The sequence below is a fragment of the Oryctolagus cuniculus genome, chromosome 12 (assembly GCF_051225735.1).
Source record: "Oryctolagus cuniculus isolate XC-2025 breed Fujian yellow rabbit chromosome 12, ASM5122573v1, whole genome shotgun sequence".
Taxonomy (NCBI): domain Eukaryota; kingdom Metazoa; phylum Chordata; class Mammalia; order Lagomorpha; family Leporidae; genus Oryctolagus; species Oryctolagus cuniculus.
In genome coordinates, this window is record NC_142878.1 from 26,242,870 (window position 1) to 26,264,598 (window position 21,729).

Below are 21,729 nucleotides of genomic sequence, written 5' to 3' on the forward strand. Positions count from 1 at the left end.
CGATCAGAGCTAAAACGCCGTTGATTACCTGATTGTAAGCCCTTGCTCTGACTGGTGGACCACAGTCCTGGAATTAGTGCCAGTCCGGAGCCAGTGAGCAGTATACTCTGACCTCTGCTTGTTTCGTCTTCTTACTGTATCATCGTCTCTGTGGAAGGGCAGGTCTGATTGGGGTAGGCTAGGAGGAAGGTGAACAGGATACTTTTCTGGTGGTGTACCAGGGTCCTTCCTCAAGGGGACCCTGCCTCCTCTTCACACAAGGGTTTCTGGGTCTTTAAACTGGCTCAGCTCTGGAAATTGGTTGAGGGGCTATCTATGCCTCTGTTCTCGTGATTCCTGTGATAAGAGCTTTTGTTCAACTGATCTAGAATGCTCCCGCTTGCAGAGCCTAAGTAAGCATTTACCAGGTTTCCCGTCTGTTTCTCTTGGTGAGCACTAGGACCAAGCAGGCAAAGCCAAAGCCACAGGCCTCCTGGATTCGGATTGCTGTTTTCATGGTGCCTTCCACACACAGCTTGCCCTTGGCTGTGGACTACCAGCCCCTGCTGCTTCGGGATCTAATGACTCATAGCATTTAGGATTCCCAATTCAGGGGCAGCAGGCACCTCTGGAGTCCTGGCCTTGGAGAAGCCAACCGCAGAGCTCTTGTTCTTCAAGGATGTGGCGCTCTCCTCACAACTTTGTTTCTCACAGTCTTCATGGAAGACCCATTTCATCCGGGCAGACACCTTGAACCAAGCTAACTAAGAAATTAGAATCTTTTGGTGTGATACCCAGGAATTTTTCCTAAAAATTGTTTGAGAAGGGGAGAGAAGAGAGATCTCCTGTCGGCTGGTTCACTCCACAAATGCCCAGAACAGCTGGGCTAGGCTGGGAGCTGGGAGCTGAATCTAGGTCTCCCAGTGGGTGGCAGGGATCCAGCACGGATCCCCAGGGCTGCCTGGAAATGTCTGCATTGGTGGGAAGCTGAAGTCAGGAGACAGAGCCGGGACCGATCTCGGGGGTCTTACCTGGCATTTTATCCACAAGGCCAAATGCTCTCCCAGGAATGTTTTACTGCATATTAAAGGTTGAGAAACAGCCATGGGTGCCCTAAGTCACCCATTAATAATCCACTGAAAGTTTTTGGTCGGGTCGAAGGTCAGCACACTTGCTTACAGTTTCAGGTATTTGCTTTCATATCTTCCTTTTGAAAATCAAACAATTTCCCTTTCTCCTGTTACCTCTTCTTTTTTCCACAGTTTTCAAGTATCTTTGGTTCAGAATTTTCTCAAAATAGATATATGATATTCTTAAAAATGATAGAATCCAGTAGTAATTAAAGTTCCCTTGTAATCTTTACACTTATGGGGTATTTCTAAAAAGCTCATGGAAAACTGAATTAAAAGATGTTTATTTGGCACAAAGTGTTCTGAAATCCATGCATATGAAGAAAAGCTCATGAAAAATGAGCGTTAAGAAAAAACTACACATGGATTTCAAGGGTTATTTTTTTGCACCAAAAAAATCCTTTTAGCATTTCATTTTGTCCCTGTACTTTTTGAAGCCCTTTGTATCTTTACTCCTCTTAGGGATGTTCTTGAATATACCTTTGGATGCCCCTTCTTTCTCCCCAAAGTAGAAACAAAGTATTAATTAGTGGACGGGCTAACTGTCCTGCTGCAAACTTAAATTGGTATCCTGTTCCTCTCATATCTTTGTAGCGCTGCAAGGTGGGAGTTGTGCCATCAAAGAGCCCAACTTTTTCAAAAACGTGTTTCAGTGCGGAGCCTTTACACGGGCTGTTCCTATGCAAAAATAACCGCTTTGTTGGACATGCCTTAGGGGTGAGCTTAGTTGTGCAGTTAGACCTCACGCGATTGGTTTGGACCAGGGTCACCTTGACTCCCAGTCTTTCCTTCTATATCTGCCGCTGTTCTGCACGGCCGGCGACTCTGCACCGCTGGGCACCTGGCGATTCCCTGACTTCTTTCCAGCCCGCCGCCCGCTTTCTGCTTCGCACCGCCCCCTGCTGGCGGGAAGTCGCGTTGCAGCCACACTCAAGCCCGCCGCCTGCAGCCTCGGCAGCCGCCGGGCGCGGTGGCGCGCGCCTGTAGTCCCAGCTACTCGGGAGGCTGAGGCCGGAGGATCGCTTGAGTCCAGGAGTTCTGGGCTGTCGTGCGCTATGCCGATCGGGTGTCCGCACTAAGTTCGGCATCAATATGGTGACCTCCCGGGAGCGGGGGACCACCAGGTTGCCTAAGGAGGGGTGAACCGGCCCAGGTCGGAAACGGAGCAGGTCAAAACTCCCGTGCTGATCAGTAGTGGGATCGCGCCTGTGAATAGCCACTGCACTCCAGCCTGGGCAACATAGCGAGACCCTGTCTCTTTTGCGTCCTCACCCTTTAAAGTCGGCTTTTGCGACCACGCACCTATCCTGACACAACAAGCCCCCCACCCCCTTTTAAACTCTTCCTCCACACCCCACACCCTCCCGGAAATCTTGTCTTATTTTACTTCACTGCTCTCTAGCGAAAGCACTTGACTATTTCAGGTTGCGTTCATGGGGCGCCAGCTGTATACCCAGCACCACGCCGAGTGTCCAGCAACCCTACACCGCCCCTATGAAGTAGGACGTCCTTTCCGAAGGTTCCTCCTAATCGTTAAGGGTCGTCACAGGACGAACCCAAGAGTTCCGCTTCGTTACTTTTAAAAATGCCACAAGTCCCAGCACCCGGGCCGAACCGGGTGGTGGTTCTCGGTGCCGGAGCCCGGCCGCCTGCCTCCGCCGCGAAAATGGCGACGACCAGTAGGGGTCACTGTGGGGGCCGGCGCGAGTCCCCGCCTGCGGGGCGGGAAGCTATCTGGTTCCGTCCGTACGCGGTCAGGACAGCACTGCAGATCCGAGAAAACATTTTGGACCTACTCTGAATTGTTTTCGGTACCACAGAAAGGAAGTCTGAAGGCATCTTGACAGCCTTCTTCAGGCTGCTGACGCAAAGACGTTCGCTTCAAGGAATATTGGATCCTCCGGGCGGCCGTAGATGACCGCCAAGTGCGCCTGCGCGGAAGCGTCGCGGCGTCCAGTCGGGCAGTCGGCGGCGAGAACTGCGGTGGCTACCTTCGGACCTCGCCATGAAGACCCGGTTTAGCACCATTGACCTCTGCGCGGTACTCGCGGAGCTGAATGCGAGGTACGGTCTCGCAGGGGACCGCGGCTCTCGCGGGCAGCGCAGGAGGCCAGGCCGGGGCCCCGTGGTGGGAGCGAGACCAGCCTGCTGTTGGCTCTCTCCTGGTGGTGTTTTTCCCTGGACCTGGCTAGGCCGGGCTGGGCGAGTGCAGGGCGTCTTTGCGGTGGCCCGCCAGGGGCCACCTGTCGCTCCCGCAGCCCTGGTGCGTGGCTGGCGCGGCGTCTCCACTGGCCGGGCTGGGGCAGACGTGTGGGAGACCGCGAGACGCCGGAGTGGCCTCTGGCCGCGGAGCTTGGAGAGAGCAGAGGCCAGATGTCTTCGGCACCCCGCCGAGAGCGGGGGCGCCGTCCCGCTAGCCGGGTGTTAGCTGGGTTTTGCAGATCTGAACTGAGACCTGGATTGCAGGCTCGCCCCTCTGCAGCTGTGCGAGCTTTGTCAGGCTTGCAGGGGGCGCGTTTATTTTTATTCGTCTTTGCAACACATCATTGGATTAGACGTTAATGAGTTGTCCTCCACCCGCCCCCAAGAGTGTCGAGTCGTTGCAGAGATGTCTGGCTGATAGCCACTCTGTTCTCGAATGGTTGACCCCAGATCCTTAGAGCGGAAGTTCCTTTTTTCGTACCTTTAATTGTAATTTTTTGTTTCAAACTGGAGTATGATTTGTTACATGTTTTCCTTGTCTTTTCAGCTTGCTAGGAATGAGAGTAAACAATGTTTATGATGTGGATAATAAGACTTACCTTATCCGTCTTCAAAAGTAAGAACGCTTTATGTACTTTTGATTTTGGTAATTAAATATGAGATGATTGTGTGTGTGTGTGTGTTTTTTAAACCTGTACTGTGTGTCTTCTCCCAGAGGTACCGTTGGTAATATGCCCTAAAAGAAATATTTTTTTCTTCTGCAGGCCAGACTTTAAAGCTACACTCCTCCTTGAATCTGGCATACGAATTCACACAACAGAATTTGAGTGGCCAAAAAATATGATGCCGTCTAGTTTTGCTATGAAGGTAAATCTTAAGTGCTACTCGAAGCTGAATGTTAAGGCCCTGGGATTGGTCTCCAGCAGCTGAGTTTGGAAGGTGTTTGGCTTTCTTTTGCTGTAAGGAAGTGTAAGGGCCGAGGGAGCAGCTGACAGTGGGACGAGTGGAGCTGTTGCCCAGTCACTGCCTTCTGCATACTGCCCTCACACAGCCCCTTCCAGAGCAAGCGTTTGTTACGTTTACCCTCTAACCCCCGGCTCCCCTTAGAACAGCTCGGTGGTCGACCAGCGTGAGCTTTTCTGAAGTGTCCTCTCATTATCTCGCCTTCTATGGTTTCTTAATTTCTGAATCCTTATTCTGTAATCAGACATTCTTATCTTTCTATGACCTGCCCTGCCCACATTTTTCCCGAATCTTGTCTTCCAGAGCTCACTTTATTATTTTATCTGTTTATTTATGAGATAGAGACAAACTGAGCTCTCATCTGCTGGTTCATTCCCCACATGTCCCCAGGAGCTAGGGTTGGGCCAGGCCAAAGCCTGGAACGAGGACCCCAGTCCAGGTCTGCCATGGACCTAGTTAGGTGAGTGACAAGGACCTGGTTCCTCACCTGTTGCCTCCCATGGTGTGTGTTAGCAGGAAGCCGGAATGGGGAACGTAGCTTGGGCTTGAGCCCCGGCACTCTGGTAAGTGACGCAGGTGTTCCAAGAGGTGTTGTAATTTCTGTACCGAAGGCCGCCCTCCAGAGCTCGCTTTAATGAACTGGCCGCATCTGCCCAGACTGTAGTTTGTTGGAATATTCAGGGACATTAATATGTTACTAAGTCATTGTATCTTTATTTTTTACTTCTCTCTTTGCTTTTGTTTTTATTATTAAAACAATTACTCATCTGTGGCTATGTTACCCATTCATTTCTTGACATGCCATGCAGAGTGAAAGTTCATGTGGTACGGAAGAAAGACTCAGATAAACCTTAGAATTAGGGTTTTGCCACCGAGTAATTTTTGCAACTTGAAAAAGTTACTCAACCTCCTAGGATTTAATGTATCTCAGGTGGAGTTAGCTGTGGGGATTAAAGGAAGTAACTGAGAAAACAGGTAAAGCAGTGCCCGACTGTTAAAGCTGTGCCTGTGTGTGTTTCTTCCTCTCCTCCTCACTGTCTTTTGAAGTTTGTTTGTTGTGGCAGTGTATCGCTTTGTTAGAGGGTTTCACTGACAGTGGTTTCCTCTCAGCAGTTTAGGATTTATTTTGGATTACAAAGTAGTTTTCCATATCACAGGAGCTATCACAGAATTACCAGTGTTGAAGTTTAATTCACTCGGTGGTAACCTCAAACGGTTTTTTTGAGGGTTTGTCCTGAAAAATAGTAACACTGGGTATTTGTGCAACCCCTTTGTCTTTGAGAGACAGAGAGCAGTGCCATCTGTTGGTTCACTCTTTTAAATGACCACGGTGGTTGAGGACTGAGCTGGCTTTAGCCAGGAGTCAGGAACTCAGTCTAGGTCTTCCCTGTGCTTGGTAGTAACCCAGTCTCTTGAGCCAACACTGCTGCTTCTTAGGATCTGCATTGGCAGGAAGCTGAAATCTGCACCTAGACACTCCCTTATGTGATGCCAGCATCTTCACTCCCAGACCAAACGCCAGTGCCAATAGATTTTTTTAAAGTACATAAATGACACTTATTTCATGTGATTGTTTTCACTCATGTACAGTACATTTTTGTTGACTTATTAGCTACTACAAATCAGAAAATGTGATTTTTTTGGGGGGTTTGGCTCATTTCACTGAGCATGATGATACTCAGTTGCATTCATGTAAGTTGTTTAACAACTCAGTTGAATATGAAGAACACATTTCAGTTTTTTTTTTTTTTAAGATTTATTTATTTATTTGAAAGGCAGAGTTACAGAGAGGCAGAAGCAGAGAAAGAGAGAGACAGAGACAGAGGTCTTCCATCCGCTGGTTCACTCCCCAGATGGCCGCAATGGCTGGAGCTGGGCTGATCTGAAGCCAGGAGCCAGGAGCTTCTTTGAGGTCTCCCACATCGGTGTAGTCTTCCACTGCTTTCCCAGGCTATAGCAGGGAGCTGGATCACAAGTAGAACAGCCAGGGCTTGAACCAGTGCCCATAAAGGATGCTGGCACTGCGGACTGGGGCTTTAACCCGCTGCGCCATAGCAGCAGCCCCCATTATTTTCAATGTATAGATGAGGTAGATTCACTGGTTGAGTCTTCAGATGGCTACATTGGCTAAGGCTAGGCCAGGCCAAGGCCAGGAGCCTGGGCCTCCATCCATGTTGGTGATAGGTGCTCAAGCACTTGGTCCATCGTCTGCTGTTTCCTGGGCACATCAGCAGGGAGCTGGATCGGAAGCGTGGCAGCTAGGACTCAAACTGGCTGATGTGGGATGCTGGCATCCCAAGTGACACTTAACCTGCTGTGCCACAATGCTGGTCCTTCCACATAACTATAATACAACGTGAACTTCTATGATCATTATTAATTAAAACATTTATTTTAAAGAAGAGTATGTATTTGAAAGGTAGAGTAATGGAGGGAGAGAAGAACAGAAAGATCTTTGATCTGCTAGTTTGCTCTCCAAATGGCTGCTGAGCTGGTCCAGGCTGAAGCCAGGAGTCCAGAACTCTGGGTTTCTGACAAGGATGACAGAAGCCCAGGCACTTGGGATACCTTCCACTGCCTCCTAGGCACGTTAGCAGGGAGCTGGATTGGAAGCTGAGCAGCTGGGATTTGAACTGATGCTCCAGTATGGGATGCTGGCGTTGCAGGAGGTGGCCTAGCCTGCTGCACCACAGTGCTGGCCCCTGACATGCTAATAGTGTTTTAATAAGAAAAACTGTACTAGGGATATGAGAAAAGTTAGTGAGGATAGAGGGTAATCGGATGCTAATTGGGGGGCTAAATTTACAGAAAGGCCACCATAAGCTCATGGTCTGGAGTTTGCATTTGAGGTGGAAAATTGTGGAAACTTTTAATTTTGAACACAAGTGAAGTACATAGATGGCAATTTGAAATAGATTGGCTTAGAGACTGTTTAAAAGAATGAAAGTTGGGGCTTTGGGCCAGAGCAAGGAACTTAGCAGCACTATAAAGCAACACAGCAGATTTTGCAATAGGTCTGTTGATATGGACTTTTTTGTTAAGATGGGGGCTGACGCTGTGGCGCAGCGGGTTAACGCCCTGGCCTGAAGTACCGCATCCCATATGGGTGCCGGTTTGAGACCTGGATGCTCCTCTTCCGATCCAGCTCTCTGCTGTGGCCTGGGAAAGCAGCAGAAGATGGCCCAAGTCCTTGAGCCCCTGCACCCGTGTGGGAAACCCGGAAGGAGCTCCTGGCTCCTGGTTTTGGATCGGTGCAGCTCCGGCCATTGTGGCCAACTGGGGAGTGAACCAGTGGATGGAAGATTCTCTCTCTCTCTCTCTCTGCCTCTCCTCTCTATGTGTTATTCTGACTTTCAAGTAAATAAATAAATCTTTAAAAAAAAAAGATGTTGTTGGGCTGGCATTGTGGTGCAGCAGCTTATGCTGCAAAACCAGCATCCCATCCCAGAACAGCAGCTCAAGGCGTAGCTGCTCTCTTCCCGTCTCACTCCCTGCTGATAAGCCTAGGAAAGCACCAGAAGATGATCCAAGTACGTGTACCGCTGCCACTCACATGAGAGACCTGGATGGAGTTCCAGGCTCCCAGCTTCCACCTTGCCCAGCCCTGGCCTTTGTGGCCATTTGAGGAGTGAACCAGTGGATGGAAGCTGTCTGTCTGTCTCTTATTCTTTATCTACAAATCTGCCTTTCAAATAAATAAATAAACTTTTTTTAAAAAAAAGTTAAAATGTTATTTCAGAGTTGCCAAGAATGTTTCCCTAGGGGCCGGTGCTGTGGCACAGCAGGTAAAGCTGCCGCCTGCAGCGCCAGAATCCTACATGGGCACCAGTTCCAGTCCCGGCTGCTCCACTTTCCTTCCAGCTCTCTGCTATGGCCTGGGAAAGCAGTAGAAGATGGCCCAAGTCCTGAGCCCCTGGACCTTTGTGGGAGGTCTGGAGGAAGCTCTTGGCTCTTGGCTTCGGATGGGTGCAGCTCCGGCCATTGTGGCCATTTGGGCAGTGAACCAATGGATGGAAGGCCTCTCTCTCTCTTTTCCTCTCCTTTCTCTCTGACTTTTAAATAAATAAATCTTCAAAAAAAAAAAAAAAGTTTCCCTGATTATCATGTGTAACCCTTTATCTTATGATTATAGTATAGGCTTTTGAATATTACTACTGATGGTAATGAAAATATATTTATAAATGAATACCAAGTGGTTAGGAATTCACTTTCACTACATAAATTCATTTTTCTTCTGTTTCTTCCTAGTGCCGAAAGCATTTGAAGAGTCGGAGATTAGTGAGTGCAAGACAACTTGGTGTGGATAGAATTGTAGATTTTCAGTTTGGAAGTGATGAAGCTGCTTATCATTTAATCATTGAGCTTTATGATAGGGTAAGTAAAATTGGGAGTGTGGGATGAAGGAGAACTCATTGTATTAATTGTTCATGTATTACTCTTAAAAAAAAAGTGGATAGTGGGGGCTGGCACTGTGGCATAGTATGCTAAACTTCTGCCTGTGGTGCCAGCATCCCATATGGGCACCGGTTCATGTCCCGGCTGGTCCTCTTCTGATCTAACTGTCTGCCTATGACCTGGGAAAGCAGGGGAAGATGTCCCAAGTGCTTGGGCCCCTGCACCCATGTGAGAGATCTGGAAGAAGCTCCTGGCTCCTGGCTTTGTATTGACCCAGTTCTCATCATTGTGGCCATTTGGGGAGTGAACCAACAGATGGAAAGTTTTTCTCTCTGTAGCTCTATCTCTTAAATAATTAAGTAAATAAAATGTAAAAAAAATCTAAGAAATCCAAACCTTTTTATTTAAAAGTATAGGAAAATTACAGACTTAATACAGAAGTTGCTTTGTACCCTTCACCTAGTTTCTCTTAAAGAGGACATCTTGCATAAACATGGTACATTTGTTAAAACTTAGAAATTAGCATTGGGACATTGTTATTCATTGAATTACAGGCTTTATTCAGACTTCACTAGTGTTTCTGCATTCGCGTAATTTTTACATTCCAGGATACTCCACCGCATTAAGCGCCTTTCCATTTGAAGGCTCTGAGCACTAGTCATGCATACCCAGAGGTCCAGTGAATGAGTTAGGAGCAGACAGTAAGGATGCTAGAATTTTCTTTTTCTTTTTCTTTTTCTTTTTTTTTTTTTTTGACAGGCAGAGTTAGAGACAGACAGAGAGAAAGGTCTTCCTTTTCCGTTGGGTCACCGCCAATGGCTGCTGCGGCTGGCGCATTACGCTGATCCGAAGCCAGGAGCCAGGTGCTTCTCCTGGTCTCCCATGGGGTGCAGGGCCCAAGCACTTGGGCCATCCTCCACTGCACTCCCGGACCACAGCAGAGAGCTGGACTGGAAGAGGAGCAGCCGGGACAGAACCAGGTGCCCCGACCAGGACTAGAACCTGGTGTGCTGGGGCCACAGGTGGAGGATTAACCTATTGAGCCGTGGCGCTGGCCCGGATCCTGGAATTTTCAAGTACTTACTCCCAGTAATAGCTTAACCCGTTGCTCTTTTGTGATGTCTGTGAGAGGCAGGTTGGTTAATGCTTTTTGAAGATTGCTCTTCTCTAAATACCAGGGTTTGATCTTCTAGCCTTTATGTGTAATTTATGGCATATCTAGTCTAGTGTTGGTTGGCGAAAGAGGCTTATTGCCACTCAGATTCATGTTAAGAAAATAGGATTTATGGGGCTGGCGCTGTGGCGCAGCGAATTAAAGCCCTGGCCTGAAGCGCCAGCATCCCATGGGTGCCAGTTCAAGTCCTGGCTGCTCCACTTCTGATCCAGCTCTCTGCTGTGGCCTGGGAAAGCAGTATAAGATGGCCCAAGTCCTTGGGCCCCTGCACCCGTGTGGGAGACCTGGAAGAAGCTCCTGGCTCCTGGCTTCAGATCAGCACAGTTCTGGCCTTGCCGCCATCTGGGGAGTGAGCCAGCAGATGGACGACCTCTCTTTCTCTCTGTCTCTGCCTCTCTGTAACTCTTTCAAATACGTAAAATAAATATTTAAAAAAATAGAATTTATAAATTGTTTTAAGATTTTTTTTAAAAGATTTTAGTTATTTGCTTGAGAGGTGGAGTTACAGACAGAGTGTGCTCAGCAAGTGCAAGGAGCAGTGGTGGGACACTGGTGGTGTGGTTCTGCACCTTCAGTCTGTAACCTTAATTAGGTTGTTAGGGAACTGCGTTTTCTTTCTCAATTTTTAGAAGTTTCAAGAATGACTTGGGAAAGCACTAAATTGTATTTTATTCTCTCTTGCAGGGGAACATTATTCTTACGGATTATGAATACCTAATTTTAAATATCCTAAGGTTTAGAACTGATGAAGCAGATGATGTTAAGTTTGCCGTTCGTGAGCGCTATCCACTTGATCATGCGAGAGCTGCCGAGCCTTTACTTAGTTTGGAAAGGTAATTTTTTTTATAAATTTGTTGTATTAAAAGGTATTAAAAGGTATATATTCTCTGACAAGTCACTGGTTTTTGGGGCCAGCGGCATCCCATATGGGCACAAGTTTGTATCCTGACTGCTCCACTTTTGATCCAGCTCTGTTACGGTCTGGGATGTGTAAGGATATGAAAGAACTGTCAGATTTTATTTACTTGGATGACATAACCAAATTTAGACTGCTTGATTTACGTAAATGTGCAGGTAGGCTGATAAGCCTTATTTGGGAGTAGGAGATATATGTGGTTTTGTTTGTTTGTTTGTTTTTGACAGGCAGAGTGGACAGTGAGAGAGAGAAAGGTCTTCCTTTGCCGTTGGTTCACCTTCCAATGGCCGCCACGGCCGGTGTGCTGCGGCCGGCACACTGCGCTAATCCGATGGCAGGAGCCAGGTACTTCTCCTGGTCTCCCATGGGGTGCAGGGCCCAAGCACTTGGGCCATCCTCCACTGCACTCCCTGGCCACAGCAGAGAGCTGGCCTGGAAGAGGGGCAACCGGGACAGAATCCGGCGCCCCGACCAGGACTAGAACCCGGTGTGCTGGCGCCACAAGACGGAGGATTAGCCTAGTGAGCCACGGCGCTGGCTATATGTGTCTTTTTAAACTTTTTGAATTCCGTCAGATGTTTGTGATTTCTTGGTAAAGTGAGGAGACTTAGCTGTTCTATATTAGACAGTTGGATGTATTGGGCAGAGTGCAAAGGGAGATAGAAATTCTGTTTTTCCTAAGAAAAAGGGAAACAGGATAAGGTGGTGATTGTGGCTGTGCACTTCTGTCTAAAGGCTTTGCAGGTAGTCTACCGCAGTGGTTTTCAAAGTTTACCTTGCATGAGAATCACCTGGAGGACCTGTTAAAACATGGACCCTCCCTCCTTCTCTTGGCTAATTCATAGATCTAATGTAGGGCCCTGGCATTTGGATTTTTAACATGTTCTCTGATGTTGTTAATCCTGCTCATCACCACACTGACCCACAGCATCCTTAAAAGTTCTCATCCTTACGAGTCATACATAGCACCTTTTGGGTGTCAGATATGGCTGGAACATTCACATACGTGTAACTTTTCTACCAAAGTGTTTCTTTCACATCACTTTTTCCATAATGTGGCCACTATGACAACAAGCAGTATGGCATAGTTGAAAAATACCAATTTCTTTGAAAACCTGGGTCTGTGTACTAATCTCAGATAAATTACTTTTGCCACCTGTTTTCTCACCCACAAGATGAACTAATTCCTGTTATATGTCAGAGTATTGTAAAGATGAAGTGATTTAATGCAGGTGAAAGTGTGTTGAACATTGTCGTAAGGTTTATTGAGTACAATTTTAAGAGGTGTGTCAATTTTGTTTCACAGACTGACTGAAGTAATAAGCAGTGCACCTAAGGGTGAACTACTGAAGAGAGTTCTTAACCCCTTACTTCGTGAGTAAACCTACATATAGGAATGAGATGTTTGCAAGATACTAGTTTTTCAGGAGTATATTTAAATCTCGAGTTTTGGGCAGAAAATTAGAACAAGGAGTTTAAAATGATACTTTGAGTAAATAAGAGTTTATTTTTAGGGATAGAGTTACTGTACCACAAGAAGTTTAAACTGTGATTCTATTTGAAAGCAGTGCATAGGGGCTGGTTCTGTGGTGTAGCAGGCTAAATGTACAACTGTGGTACCAGCATCCCATGTGGGTGCATGTTTGTGTCCCAGCTGCTCCTCTTCCAGTCCAGCTCTCTGCTATGGCCTGGGGAAGCGATGGAAGATGGTCCAAGTGCTTGGGCTCCTGCACCCGTGTGGGAGACCCAGAAGAAGCTCCTGGCTCCTGGCTTTGGCTTGGCCCAGCTCCATCTTTGAACCAGCAGATGGAAGACCTCTCTCTTTGTAACTCTGTCTCTCAAATAGATAGAATCTTAAAAAGCAAAACAAAGCCATGCATAGTGTGTTACCTAGTAATGCAATTCTTGATGGAGTATTCTCTGACAAGTCACTGGTTTTTGGGGCCAGCGGCATCCCATATGGGCACAAGTTTGTATCCCGACTGCTCCACTTTTGATCCAGCTCTGTTACGGTCTGGGAAAGCAGTAAAAGATGGCTCAAGAGCTTGGGCCAGTGCACTCATGTGGGAGACCCAGAAGCTCCTGGCTTTTGGCTTTGGATCAACCCATCCCCAGCCATTATGGCCATTTGGGGAGCGAACCAGTGTATAGAAGACCTTTCTGTCTCTCCATCTCTCTCTCTGTAACCCCACCTCTCAAATAAACAAACAAAATCTTAAAAAAAAAAAAAAAAAAAAAAAAGCCCAGTGGTTTTCAAAGTGAATCTTTTTTTTTTGACAGGCAGAGTGGACAGTGAGAGAGACAGAAAGGTCTTCCTTTGCCGTTGGTTCACCCTCCAATGGCCGCCGCGGCCGGCGCACCGTGCTGATCCGAAGGCAAGAGCCAGGTGCTTATCCTGGTCTCCCATGGGGTGCAGGGCCCAAGCACTTGGGCCATCCTCCACTGCACTCCCTGGCCACAGCAGAGAGCTGGCCTGGAAGAGGGGCAACTGGGACAGAATCCGGCGCCCCGACCGGGACTAGAACCCGGTGTTCCGGCGCCACAAGGCGGAGGATTAGCCTAGTGAGCCGTGGCGCCGGCCAAAGTGAATCTTCATTTTAATAATCCCTTTGCCTAGTTTTATTTTCTTTTTCATAAAGATTTATTTGAAAGGTAGAGTTACAGAGGCAGAGAGGGAGAGATCGTCCATCCGCTTGTACACTCCCCAAATGGCCACAACGGCTGGAGCTGCGCCAATCCGAAACCAGGAACCTAGAGCTTTTTCTGGGTCTCCCACATGGGTGCAGAGGCCCAAGCACTTGGCTCATCTTCTACTGCTTTCCCAGGCCACAGCACCAGCCCTTTTTTTTTAAGTTGGGTCTCAGAGTATTGCAGCATCTACTAGGTTCATTCGATCCCAGTAAGCTTTTATTTGTAAGATTATTACTTAGCCTTGTATTGATCTGGAAAGACATAGTGGCAGGCAGATACCATTGATTACTGAGAACTAGAAGTTTGCTCTTCCTTTCTTACAAAGTTAAAATGCATTAAAAGATTGTCCTTAGAACTTCCTAGTTGTTAGAATAGTATGTATAAAATATACTTAAGTTTAGAGTAAGCCGAAGTTTCACCCAGGTAAATTTCTTCAATTTTGAAATCAGGTAGTGTAAATCTAGATCTCTTGCATTGCCTTATAAAATTTAGGATTGTCTTGTTACTTTCTGCTGGAAAAAAAGGTCTGATTGAATTTTGATCAGGATAATGTTGAATCTGTAGATCAATTTATTTAGATCATACTTAATTTTTCTCAGTAATATTTTATAGTTTCCAGTATGTAGATCTTCTGCTTCCTTTGTTAGATTTGTCCCCAAATGTTGTATTCTTTTTGATGCTGTTATGAGAATTTTCTTAATTTCACTTTGAATAGAAATACAATTAATTTTTTTGTGTGTTGATTTGCATTCTCCAACATGATAAACTCCTTTGTTCTAATAGTTTTTTAATGTGTGGGTTCCTTATGAATTTTTTTTTTTTTTTTTTTTTTTTTTTTTTTTTGACAGGCAGAGTGGACAGTGAGAGAGAGAGACAGAGAGAAAGGTCTTCCTTTGCCGTTGGTTCACCCTCCAATGGCCGCCGCGGCCAGCGCGATGTGGCCGGCGCACCGCGCTGATCCGATGGCAGGAGCCAGGAGCCAGGTGCTTTTCCTGGTCTCCCATGGGGTGCAGGGCCCAAGCACCTGGGCCATCCTCCACTGCACTCCCGGGCCACAGCAGAGGGCTGGCCTGGAAGAGGGGCAACCGGGACAGAATCCGGCACCCCAACCGGGACTAGAACCCGGTGTGCCGGCGCCGCTAGGCGGAGGATTAGCCTAGTGAGCCGCGGCGCCGGCCCTTATGAATTTTTTTTAAAAAGATTTATGTTATATGTTTGAAAGGCAGTTACAGATAGGGAGAAAGAAACAGAGAGAGAAGTCTTCCATCCAGTGATTCACTCCCCAAATGGCCACAACAGCCGGTGCCGGTCTGAAGTCAGGATCTCCCATGTGGGTACAGGGGCCCAAGCACTTGGGCCATCCTCTGCTGCATTTCCAGGCACATTAGCAGGCAGCTGGATTGGAAGTAGCTGGGAGTCAAATCAGTGCCCGTATGGAATGCTGGTACTGAAGGCAGTGGTTTAAACTGCTATGCCACAACGCCAGCCTCCTTACGAATTTTTTTTTTTTTTTTTTTTTTTTTTTTTGGACAGGTAGAGTTAGAGACAGAGCGACAGAGAGAAAGGTCTTCCTTTTTCCGTTGGTTCACCCCCCAAGGGGCCGCCATGGCCGGCACGTTGCGGCCAGCACGCTGCGCCAATCCGAAGTCAGGAGCCAGGTGCTTCCTCCTGGTCTCCCAAGTGGGTGCAGGGCCCAAGGACCTGGGCCATCCTCCACTGCACTCCCAGGCCACAGCAGAGAGCTGGAGTGGTAGAGGGGCAACCGGGACAGAACTGGTACCCCAACCGGGACTAGAACCCAGGGTGCCAGCACCGCAGGCGGAGGATTAGCCTAGTGAGCCATGGCACCGGCCCTGAATTTTTTTAACATAGAGAATCATACCATGTTTGATTACGGATGTTTTACTTCTTCCTTTTGAATTAAAATGTATGTAATTAGTTTTGCCTTATTGCATCAGCTGTAACTAGAACAGTGTTGAATAGATGTAGTGAGAGTGAATATTCCTGCCTTGTTCCTGATTTTAGGAGGAAAGTATTCAGTCCTTCACCACTAAGTAAATGTTAGCTGTAGACTTGTTCGTAGATGCCCTTTATCAGGTTGGCAAAGCTGCTTTCTGTTCCTAGTTTTTTGAGAGTCCTTGTTTGGAAGTGTGTTGAATTTTGTCAAATGCTTTTTCTATATCTTTTGAAATTATATGTGGTTTTTGTCCTTTATTCTATTAGAATAGTGTATTATATTAACCAGTTTTTGGATGCTAAACCAACCTTACATTTTAGCAATAAATTCCTGGTCATCAGCCGGTGCCGCGGCTCACTAGGCTAATCCTCCACCTTGCGGCGCCGGCACACTGGGTTCTAGTCCCGGTCGGGGCGCCGGATTCTGTCCCGGTTGCCCCTCTTCCAGGCCAGCTCTCTGCTGTGGCCAGGGAGTGCAGTGGAGGATGGCCCAAGTCCTTGGGCCCTGCACCCCATGGGAGACCAGGAGAAGTACCTGGCTCCTGCCATCGGATCAGCGCGATGCGCCGGCCGCGGCGGCCATTGGAGGGTGAACCAACAGCAAAAAAAGGAAGACCTTTCTCTCTTGTCTCTCTCTCTCTCACTGTCCACTCTGCCTGTCAAAAAAAAAAAAAATTTTTTTTCCTAGTCATGATTTAAAATCCTTTTTGTATGTGGCTGAATTCCATTACATTTCTGTAACTTGCATTGAATTCTATATGTTTATTAAAGTATCAGATTTCTATAAGCACTTGAATTGTCATTTTCTATAACATCTCAAAATAAGTACATTTATTATTATTTTCACTGGTTACTGTTTTTGAGATCATTTATATAAGATATGTTTGTACTATACAAAGTTTTAAATGTCAGGTTTTATAAGAAAATATTAAAAAATATTCTCTGCTCTTAAAGCCTATGGACCTGCTCTCATTGAACACTGCCTGATGGAAAGTGGTTTTCCTGGCAATGTCAAAGTGGATGAAAAACTTGAAAGTAAAGGTATGTCTGTATGATACAAATGTTGTCTGGTTTCATTTATTTCCTTTTTTAACAACTATGAAAATTACTTTTAGAAAATAGTAAGTTATCAAGTAGTTCTAGATTCAAAAAATTTGACCTATGCTTATCTTATACGCATGGGTTATTCTTGATTTCCTTCTCTAGTATGCTCTGGTATGAAGATTTACCCCTAGTTCAGTTCATTCTCTTTATCTATATTGTTACCTTTTGACTTTAAAAATATTTTCCTTTCCCTTCCCCCAAGTTTTTTTTTTTTTTTTAAGATTTATTTATTTATTTGAAAGTCAGAGTTACACAGAGAGAGGAGAGGCAGAGAGAGAGAAAGGTCTTCCATCCAATGGTTCACTCCCCAATTGGCCGCAACGGCTGGAGCTGCACCGATCCGAAGCCAGGAGCCAGGAGCTTCTTCTGGGTCTCCCATGCAGGTGCAGGGGCCCAAAGACTTGGGCCATCTTCCACTGCCCTCTCAGACCACAGCAGAGAGCTGGGTTGGAAGAGGAGCAGCCAGGACTACAGCTGGCACCCATATGGGATGCCAGCGCTTTAGGCCAGGGCGTTAACCCACTGTGCCACAGCACTAGCCCCTCTTCCCCCAGGTTTTTAAGAGTGGTTACTGAACTTGGGACACTTGGAGACCCAAGAGTTGAATTATTATTTTTAAAGATTTATTTATTTTATTTGAAAGGCAGAGTTACTGAGAGTGATCATCCATTTGTTGGTTCACTCCCTAAATGGCAGAAATAGCCAGAGTTGAGCTGATCTGAAGCCAGGGGCCTGGAGCTTTTTCCGGGTGTCTGATGTGAGTGTACTGGGGCCATCTTCTGCTGCTTTCCCAGGTGCATTAGCAAGGAGCCAGATCAGAAGTGGAGCAGCTAGGACTCAAACCAGTGCCTATAAAGGATGCCAGCATTGCAGGCAGCTGCCTATTTTGCTTTGCTACAGCACCAGCCCCAACAGAGTTGTTATTAACTCTCTGACTCAGAACCTGGGGTGCATCAACAAATAGCACTGGACATGCATTATGGTTTCTGTAGTACTGTGATATGGCCAACTAATGAGTTAGGTTGTTATAGCTACTTAAGGAACCTAAACTTATTGCCACATAAGGGCAATAAAAAAAAGTAGGGGAAATAAAAGGAAAATGGAAGATTTTGTCTTTGACATACTTTGACTTGCAGATTCTCTTGTATAGTTAAAAAATTATTCTTGATGTTTATATTTGGATGTTACATATTAATTTCTGAAGGTTTAGGGATAACTCATGACATAAATTTTGTGCATGTGTTTAAAATTGCAAATAGGATATTTCAGTAAAGGTTTTAGCTTCTGATAAATATGAGTACTAATTCAGTGCAGTCCTAATGAAAATGACAACATTCTTGTGAAGAAACATTCTTGTTACAAGATTGCTTCTAAAAGCTCATGGAAAATGAAATTAGAGTTTATTTTGGTGCAGAAAGTTTTTGAAATCCATACAGTTTTTTCATGATACACCTATGTTTTCCATGAACTTTAGAAACTGGTTTTAGTGATTTGAGAGATGGACACAGATAAAGACAGAGAAAGAAAGTGTGCATGCGTGTGAGCAAGCTCCATCTGCTGATTTACTCTCCAAAGGTCTGCAACAGCTGAGGCTGTGCTGGGGCTGAAACCAGGAACCAGGAACTCAGTACAGGTCTCTCATGTGAGTGGCAGGGACCAGGTAACTTAAGCCATATCCTCTGCTTTAAAGGGTCTTCATTAGCAGGAAGCCAAGTCAGGAGCTAGAGCTGGAATCAAACTCAGGTACTCTGATGTAGGATACAGGAATCTTTTTTCTAAGGCAGAAGAGAGAAAAGCAAGATTTGTTTAAGTCATAGACCTGGTGGAGTAGCCAGGACAGGGGCTCCAAGAGAGGCAAAACCCTCAGATACAGGCATCTAAACAGAGGTCCTCCATCTGCTGGTTTATCCCACAAATGGCCACAAAGGCCAGAGCAAGGCCGTTCCGAAGCCAGGAGCCAGGAGCTTTCTCCAGGTCTTCCACATGGGTGCAGGGACCCAAACACCTGGGACACCCTCCAGTGCCTTCCCAGGTGCATCAGCAGGGAGCCGCACTGGAAGTGGAGCAGCCAGCACTCGAACCAGTGCCCGTATGGGATCCCTACCTACTATGCCACTGTGCTGGCCTCTCTCCACAAACTTTTTTGAAGTCTCCATGATAAAGAATGAATTTGATACTCATCTGGAACAAGCGTGTGAAATATTCAGGAAAACCAGGAAATAGCAATGATTTATTTCTATATGTATACCCTTTTTTCAGATTACAATATGTTAGAAAGCTATAGTAACTAAAATAGTAAGTTTTCAGAAAAGGAATAACCAAAAAAGAATCCAGAAACAGGCCTGAGTATACATGGGAATTTAGTGAACGAAGTGCATTTCAGACAATGAAGGGAAAGATGGATACGCTCCTGAGATAACAGGCAGGCTGGAGCATAACCTTATTTATTACAGACATGAAATAACTATCTGATTTTCTAGAACACTATGTTATTTAATAAATACTTTTCTGCTTTTCTACATAGTTAAGTGACATTTTGACATTTCTTTTTTCCTTTTTGTTTCTTTGTTAGATATTGAAAAAGTACTTACTTGTCTCCAAAAGGCAGAAGATTATATGAAAACAACATCCAACTTCAGGGGAAAGGTAGCACCATACTTACTTCTTTTTTTATTTAACTTTTCTAGAAATCAAATGTTCATTAAAGGAATAACAAATGTAAACTTTACTGTCCTAATTTGGAAGGTTTATATCTGTAATGTGCTTATTCAAAGTTAACTTTTTAAAATATTGCTGATTGAATTTTTGTTCTGTTCCTTTTTAAAATTTAAAAAAATTTGTCAAAAAGACAGAGCTCCCATCCATTGGTTCACTCTCTGAATGCCTGAAATAGCCACGGCTGGGCGGGGGCTGGGACCAGGATCAGGAACTCAACTTGCGTCTCTAACATGGGTAGCAGGAACCCAATTACTTGAGCCATCACTGCTGCCTCCCAAAGTCTGTACTGGTGGGAAGCTGGAGTCAGTAATTGAAGCTGGGAATCAAACCCAGGCACTCTGATGTGGGGTACAGGCATCTTAACTGCTAAGCTAAATGCCTGTTTCCTTGTTCCGTCCTTTTTTTTTTTTTTTTTTTTTAAGATTTTATTTATTTGAAAGGCAGAGTTACAGAGAAATAAATCTTCACCCACTGGTTTACTCCCCAAATGGCTGCAACAGCAAGGGCTGGACAAGGCCAAATCCAGGAACCAGGAGTTTTTTTCCAGGTCTCCCATGTGGGTGCAGGGACCCAAGCACTTGAGCTGTCCTCCACGCCTTTCCCAGGCACATCAACAGGGAGCTGGATCAGAAGTGGAGTATGGGGCCCTGCTCTGTGGTGCAGTGGATAAAGCCATAGCCTGCAGCACTGGCATCCCATTTGGTGGCTGGTTCGATTCCTCACTGTTCCACTTCCAATCCAATCCCCTGCTGATGTGCCTGGGAGCAGCAGAGGATGGCCCAAGTACTTGGCCCCCCTGCACCCACATGCGAGACCTCAGTGAAGCTACAGGCTCCTGGTTCAGCCTGGCCCAGCCCTGGTCTTTGTGGTGATTTGGAGAGTGAACCAACTGATGGAAGATCTCTTTCTCTCTGTTTCTCCTTCTTTGTCACTGTAACTGTTTTCAAATAAATAAATAAATCTTAAAAAAATAAAAAGGAAGTGGAGCAGCCGGGACTGGAACCAGCGCCCAAATGGGATACCTACACTGCAGGGTGCAGCTTAACCCTCTATAGTACAATACTAGCCTTTGTTTCTTATCTTTTCTAGAAGTACTATTTCAGGTTAGCAGTGGCATTCCGTAAAAGTTAAAGAATTTGGAAATGTTTCTTCTTGAGTTGATTTTAGAGAAGCATTTTTTTAATTCAAAAAATTTTTAAGAATTTATTTGATAAAGGGGTGGGGGGGGGATCTTCCATCCATTAATTCACTCCCAAATAGCCACAGTAGCCAAGGTTGGGCCAGGCTGAAACCAAGAGCCTCGAACTCCCATCTGAGTCTGCTACATGGGTAGCAGGGGCCCAGGTACTTGATCCAGCCTTTGCTTTTCTCCCAGGTCGATGGATTCCAAGCAGAGCATCCAGGACTTGAACCAGCAGTCATATGAGATGCCAGTGTCAGGGGCAGCTTAACCCACACCACTGGCTCTTGAGAAGCAGGTTTTAATTTGCCAGCACTTGTGTAAACTTTGGGACTTACCCCATTAATAGTTAAACATTTTTTGAATTATCTCATCCTTTATGAGAGTTTTTTCTTCTTTATTCAAAGAATAACTTTACTAACAAAAATGTTAATAAGGGGCCAGCATTGTAGCATAGCGGGTTCAGCTACTGCTGCAGTGCCATCATCTCACTTGGGCATCTGTTCAAGTCCTGGCTGCTCCACTTCTGACCTAGTTCCCTGATAATGTGCTTGTGAAAAGCAACAGAACATGGCCCAGGTGCTTAGGCCCCTGCACCCACATCAGAGACTCAGATGGAGCTCCTGGCTCTTGGCTTTGGCATGGCCCTGGCCCAGCCATTGTAGTCATTTGGGGAGTGAACCAGTAGGTGGACAGTATCTCTCTCTTTCTCTGTCTCTCCTCCTCTCTAACTCTGCCTTTTAAGTAAGTAAATCTTGAAAAAATGTTAATAAAATTGTCAGTTATGAAGAGAATTGTTTGGTAATTATGAACAGAAATGATTTTAATGCTGGATTTTTGTAGGGATATATCATCCAGAAAAGAGAAATAAAACCAAGCCTGGAAGTGGATAAACCAAGTGAAGACATACTCACGTAAGCATGTCACTTGGATCAATTCGTTTTGGAAGTTTGTTCATGTTCTTGAATGTGATATAATAAACATGTTTTACAGGTATGAAGAATTTCATCCTTTCTTGTTTTCTCAACATTCACAATGTCCGTATATAGAATTTGAATCATTTGACAAGGTGGGTTTTCCAATTCTGTTCTGACTAGTTTGTTAGCAGTGATGAATTGTTAATAACAACTTGCTTTGAGAAATTGAAAGTAAACTTGCATTAAACTTGCATTATAATTGCTGTGAATCTGAGCATTAGAGATCAGAGCAGTCACAGGTGCACTTGTTTGAAACAGTTGTTCCCACTGTTTCAAGATGCAGAACCAAAGATTGGAACCAAATGTGATTCTTGATACTGGTTATTTATATAATACATTTTTTG

General features: G+C 45.6%; 1 protein-coding gene and 1 non-coding gene across 5 annotated transcripts in view; both read left to right on the plus strand.

Moving 5' to 3' along the window:
• Positions 1 to 2,069: 2,069 nt before the first annotated feature.
• Positions 2,070 to 2,367, plus strand: RN7SL1 (RNA, 7SL, cytoplasmic 1). Its single transcript, NR_037953.2, has one exon.
• A 693-nt stretch (positions 2,368 to 3,060) lies between these two features.
• NEMF (nuclear export mediator factor) overlaps positions 3,061 to 21,729 on the plus strand; it is a 53,701-nt gene continuing 35,032 nt past the window's right edge. For all 4 annotated transcript variants that reach the window (XR_016217341.1, XM_089309264.1, XM_089309265.1 and 1 more), the window contains exons 1-10: positions 3,061 to 3,173; positions 3,859 to 3,927; positions 4,076 to 4,178; positions 8,523 to 8,648; positions 10,528 to 10,676; positions 12,066 to 12,133; positions 16,361 to 16,447; positions 19,083 to 19,156; positions 21,252 to 21,322; positions 21,402 to 21,477. Coding sequence is in view for 3 of the 4 variants with exons in the window: in XM_089309264.1 (XP_089165390.1) it covers positions 3,115 to 3,173; positions 3,859 to 3,927; positions 4,076 to 4,178; positions 8,523 to 8,648; positions 10,528 to 10,676; positions 12,066 to 12,133; positions 16,361 to 16,447; positions 19,083 to 19,156; positions 21,252 to 21,322; positions 21,402 to 21,477 (882 nt within the window). In the remaining variant the exon portion in view is untranslated. The remainder of the gene's footprint in view (positions 3,174 to 3,858; positions 3,928 to 4,075; positions 4,179 to 8,522; positions 8,649 to 10,527; positions 10,677 to 12,065; positions 12,134 to 16,360; positions 16,448 to 19,082; positions 19,157 to 21,251; positions 21,323 to 21,401; positions 21,478 to 21,729) is intronic.